General features: G+C 33.8%; 1 protein-coding gene across 1 annotated transcript; it reads right to left on the reverse strand.

Annotated features, from left to right (window-relative positions):
* Positions 1-2503: 2503 nt before the first annotated feature.
* LOC121938392 (interferon a3-like) lies at positions 2504-3572 on the reverse strand. The gene is made up of 5 exons (XM_042481641.2): positions 3336-3572; positions 3151-3243; positions 2875-3024; positions 2704-2781; positions 2504-2612 (listed from the first exon to the last, which is right to left on the reverse strand). The coding sequence occupies exons 1-5, from the start codon at positions 3465-3467 to the stop codon at positions 2520-2522; spliced, it is 546 nt and encodes a 181-aa protein (XP_042337575.2). The 5' UTR covers positions 3468-3572; the 3' UTR covers positions 2504-2519.
* Positions 3573-6000: the final 2428 nt, after the last annotated feature.

Below are 6000 nucleotides of genomic sequence, written 5' to 3' on the forward strand. Positions count from 1 at the left end.
TATCTATTTATCTAGTTTTTTTTATTTATCCATTTATTGCTTATTTATGTAATTAATCAATACATTGTTGATCAACTTCTATTTATTTATTATCTGTAAAAGCTAATAAAAATACTTTATTTATTTATCTCTTTTACTGTATCTGTTTATTTATTTATTTATTTATTTATTTTTTCTACCTAAGTCAATAAAAATATTTTTTCTTCCAACAAATGGAAATGTGATTATTGTTTTTATTCCTGTAACACAAACAAACAAACAAAAAAACATGCCGAATTGTCTTTATAATCAGTCCAAATCAAACAACATGCAGGAACATGTTTCTGCGGTAAAATCTCACAGCGACTGAAGGCAAAAGTAAGAACTGATGGAAAATCAAAGATCAAAGGTCAAACTGAATCATACCGTCTAAACTTTTTAAAATCTTTGTTTTGAGGATACTTAAAATGTTATCAAAGACAGAATTTCTGTCGCCATCCCATCTAACACAGACGCAGCTGACAAAAAGATGCTCTTACTGAGTCTTACTGAGATTTTTTTTTACATTTTCAGATTTCTCTGACATTTGTCTTAAATTGCAAAGTGTACACCAATTAAAAGATCAACAAACAAACACACAATAAATAATTAAACATTAGCTTCGTCTAACACCTGCAACATTAAAGTGATGAACACATTAATGCACGCTATTATGATCCAACAAATATATATTATTCTAAAAGGAGCCGTTCCTCATAAGGAGTGCTTTTAGGGGACACTGAGGACGGTTGCAACAATTTTTTCAATCCTTTCAGTAATTTGGAGACTATTTGAAACAGGAACAGCAACCAAATTTTGTCTGCTAATTATCCGTACTATTACCATACCATTCATCTTGTTTATTTAAGTAGGAAGCCAGTTGTTGCAACTGAATTGAAGTTTTGTTGCCTGAAATGTACCGCTCTTCTTATCACTGTATTTGTGCCACTCAAAACTGCAAAACTGTGCATTTTGTAGCCAGGTTTGTGCTAGCCAGATGTTTTGAAACTGTTTTGTGTGTTTTGTGGACTGTGGTACTTCACTCGACCCCCCCCCCCCTTTTGGCATTTTAGGGTGAACTATCCCTTTAATATGCTTAATTTTGGTATGTCATAAGGCGGGAGGGAGGGGGAGCTACATGGGTTTTTAATATTTTCCTTTTATTCTGTAAATCATTTAATCTGAAAAGCAGTGTATGCTTAAGCTTGAAATATTTTATTTTATTTTATTTTATTTTATTTTATTTTATTTTATTTTATTTTTTTTTTTATTTTGTTTTGTTTTGTTTTGTTTTATTACCAACACTCCCCATCTTTTCCAAGCCTTAACCACATAGTTGTGTTGCCTAATTCTGACCGCTGACCCCCTCTCACTGCTGCATTAATGGGACTCAAAGTCTGATATTTTTTTCTGTGACTTTTGTTGCCTGACGTTAACTGGCAACACCTTCTCGCTGTTGCATTCATGGCACTAAAAATCATGCGTTTTGTACCAAGCAGCAACCCCCCCAACCTGCTCTGTGTCAAAGGTCTGCCCAAAATATGACAAGTGGGGATGAGATCACATTTGGATGTTGGCTGATGGTAGATGACAAACCGGACGTCATTTTAGTGAACAAAAGCAGGACAGTAAAATTAAGTGAGGCTGACAAAAAAGAAGTGACAAATCAGATCAATACAATAATAATCACAGACTCAGTTTCAGATATTTTTGTTTTTGTTGTGTTAAATAACAAAGGTGCAATGAAAAGATACAAAAAGGCCAACATGTGGGAGATCAATTAATCTTATGTATCAATAACAGAACTAAGATTTTAAATGTTTAAAAACACTCTCAGTTTGAAATCTCTTATCTGAAATTTATTATCAGTTTTTGTACCTTCAGTAAATACTGAGAGGTATTAAAACACATGTTCCTGCATGTTGTTTGTTTCGTACTCATTTTAAATAAAAACGTGTCCCTTTTTCACGTTGCAGGAAAACAATAAACATGTCAATTTGCTGTAAGAAATATTATTTTTTATTGAGTATTGCATAAAAAAATAACATATTAATTTTTTCTCAATGCAAATGAAAAAAATAATCCAGTTTTTCAACATCAACAAATACAATGCATTATTAAAAAATACACAAATGATTTAATAATTGATTAAATAAAAATATAAATAAATAAAAATAGATAAATAAATAGACTAAATGTGGCACACAGTTGTTAGTTAGTGAGTAGAGATTAAACCAGCAGCTCAAATCTCTTCAGATGGGATTTTCATTTTCTTTATGTAACAGGAATAAAAACAAACACATTTCCATTTGCTGAAGAAAGTAGTTTTTTATTGCCTTTTACAGATAATAAATAAATAAATAGGAAGTTGATCAACAACGTATTCATTTTTTTAAATATACTGGTTGTGAAAAATTTCGACCAAATAATAAATACTCATTACATAAATAATAAAATAAATAGATAAATAAATAGATAAATGAATGAGTGATAGATGGATGTTAGTTGGTGAGAGGTGAAACCAGCAGTTCGACTCTCTTCAGATGGGATTGTATTTCCCTCCTGATCAGCTCCCAGGCTTCAGCACTGTGGCCCTACACACAGAACAGCATCATCATTATTACAACATGAGAAATCATAGAGATTCATCAATAGAAGGATTGATTTATTGATTGATAGACTCACCATGTGCTCCAGAACATGACTTGAGAGTCTCTTGAAGTACATTTCCAGCTTCTTGTTCTTCTTGTGGCCGTGGTGGCTCTAAAGCAATAAAAGGGAACAGAAATCCGTCAAAAAAAGCCCTAATTTCTGTCTACGTTTGTAAATGTGAGGTTAATCCACAGTGAGACTCACACAGGAGCGAAGGCCGACAGCCTGCCGGCTCACCACACTGAGGAAGTTCTCCTCTGTGTTCTCCTCCCATGATGCAGAGCTGTAACCCCCCTCCAGCAGAGAGACCATCTCCTCCAGAACCTGAACTGTGAAACCGAGTTTGTCCTCAGCCTGGAGGAAGAAAATTCATCACAGATCACAACAGGGACAGATTTATGTCACTCTTTTAACAACTGCATAAAAGGAGAGAAATTGTGAGTCTTTGTAGATGTTTATAATAAAAGTTGAGTGACTCACTGATGCTTTGGACGCCTGGCTGTACAGGTGATTCGGGAAGGACACAGTGGCCTCCGGTGCAGCGTCCTCAGTGGTGTTAGTGGAGTTATTAGCCTGCATCACACACACAAACACACACATCATGAAGTAAACAATCTCATTCAGCAGTTTTAAATTACAGTATATTAAAAAAGGAGGTAACTCACCATGGTGTTGAGCAGTTTCAGAGAGTCTTGACTGTGCTGACTGAATTTCTGATCCATCCATCTGCAGCTCAGTGAGGAGGCTGCACTGAACACACTGACAGACAGCAACACCAACAACATCTGGCTGAACATTTTGTTTTTCTTTAAAGTTAGGCTACAAGTTGTCTTTGTCTGGAGTAAATCCTGATTTCTCTTGAGAACCAGTAGTTGAGTAGTTGTGATGGAGCAGAGCTGCAGCCTCATTTATACTACAGGACGCACCTGTTTCATTTTCCTGACAAACACCTGAGGGAAACACTGAGGTGAACCACTGCGGTTTTCACGCGCTGCAAATGTCAGAATTGACCACAACATACATGCAATTATATTCATGTTATAGAGTCGCAGATATAAACATTAATACAGGTTATTTACTGTGTTATCACAGTTTTGTCCAATTGGGAACACGTTTGGAGGAAATTTTTGGTGATTTTTGAAGTCAGATTTTTCTAAGATGAAATCTTAAAGCCTGGAATACTTGGCTTGATTTCCTTCAAAATATGAGCAGAAGGCAATGAGCAACTTCATAAGAAATGATCCATAAATAAGCAGGAAATTAGTAAAAAGTGCAAGAAAATGACCTGAAAACCCCAAACAAACATACAAACAAAAAACCTGGGAATGTTAAAAAAAACAACAACAAACAAACAAACAAACAAAAAAACACAACAACAAAAAAGCAAGGAAGTTACCTGAAAAAGTACGTAAAAATTAGAATAATTGTGTGAAATAATTTAAAATATTTAATTGTGATAATTTCAAATATTGTGCTCTTGACATTTCACCCATAGCTTATAAAGCCATTATAATTTTCAAAATCTACAAAAAATCTTGAAATTTGAGAAAATTTCTTGTAAAGTTGCTTATTGCCTTTTTCCCACAATGTTTCTGAGAGAAATCAAACCAGTTTTCTCAGTGTTCACATGTTTAAAAACTTGTGAAAGGTCTGTGATTGCAGGGTGATTGCCTGTGATTTAAAGGCTTAAGTGTTTAATTTGGTTTAATTTGACATTTGTTATGATAAAACTTGGTTAGTTTGCTTTTTTCTTTTGTATTTGGGGGATATAAGGAAAGACATTTTATGTATAATTATTTAGTTTTAATTCAGTCTGCAGGTTCTCTGTATGATGGAAATTATATAAATAAAAAGGCGATTATTTTTTATCCATTTGAGCTGCTATCAGTGTGTTTATTGATTCTATAGCACAAAAATCATTCATGATTTAACAGTGACTGCAGTGTGTTCACATACCAAACACACCGCAGGAGGAAAGCGCTTCCCCCAAAGTGAAAGTGGAAGTGACTGCGGCCTGCGATACGTGTCTGTGACAATCCCACGCTGTAATATGAAAATAAGAATATGCTGATTCATATTTGCTTCCATGCTTTCTATTAATTTATCTATTTATTTACATATTTATATATCCGGGCTATATATTTTTAGGTAATTAATGTGCAAATCATTGATCACGATGAACAGGATTATTTTTTTTAACTTCATTTTAGCTAAACTTATTCACATTTTTAAACATTTTTTTATGTTATAATCAATAAAAAAGTAATATTTCCTCCAGCAAATGTTAAAAAAGCTATTGATATTATTTCTGTAAACCCACATAAGCAAAAACCTGCAGATTTTGTATTGTTATGGGTACAAATCAACATGCAGGTACATGTTACTATAATATAATACCTCTTACACTTACTGAAGGTACAAGAGAGAACTGATATTATGTTTAAGTCAGTAATTAAAACTGACAAAGCAAAACAAACAAACATTTATAGACTACATTACATCATCAGACATGAATGAGCTGCTGCAGTGGAATCAGTTTCATCACTCTGTTTTCACATTTAGTGCTGCACAAGAAGAAACGCGCCCTTCAGTGTTTTCAACATGCGCACTTGATCCCCAAAATAATAATATTAAAGTACAAAGAACGTTTATTTTTTTAAATAAATAAATACATTTACGCCATTAATTGACGCAGAATAGGCACAAGAGGTGCATAAATAAATAAATAAATTTTAAATGTTCAAAATTTTCTACCAGAGGACAAATACTTCCTGTTACAAAATGTATTCCTATTTTTTCTGATTGTGGTTAAATTTCTTGCCTTTTCTTTCTTGACTTAATTAAGGATAAAAGCAAATATGTTGCTTCATAATGGACGTCTGGCCTATATTAAAAGAAAATAAGTATAGTTCTTTAATCAGAATATTTATCATCAGTTTGGTCCTCCAATTTATGTTTGATTGGATTTATAACCTGATCTGATTCAAATCACTTAAGGCAATGCATAATAAAAAATGAAAATACAAAGTACAATAAAATAATAATAAAAAGTTCATCAACAATCTGCAGCCACATGAATTACAGGCCTAACAATCATAATAATAACAAAAAAACTATATTTATTGAGTTATGTCAAGCTGAAAATGTGCTCTAATCTGGACTTCATCCAAGGAGAATCCCCTCCTCTGCAGGCTCTCCGGTTCTCACGTTAAAGGCTGACCCGTTCCCGTTAAAACAACGTGAAATGTCACGGACCACTTCAGATGAATGAGCGTCACAGCGCGCGCCGCAGTCACGCAGCCGGTTTCATTTTCTCTCCGCGGGAACTTC

Source organism: Plectropomus leopardus, chromosome 19 (assembly GCF_026936395.1).
Source record: "Plectropomus leopardus strain MGB_pleo_1.0 chromosome 19, ASM2693639v1, whole genome shotgun sequence".
NCBI classification, from domain to species: Eukaryota; Metazoa; Chordata; class Actinopteri; order Perciformes; family Serranidae; genus Plectropomus; species Plectropomus leopardus.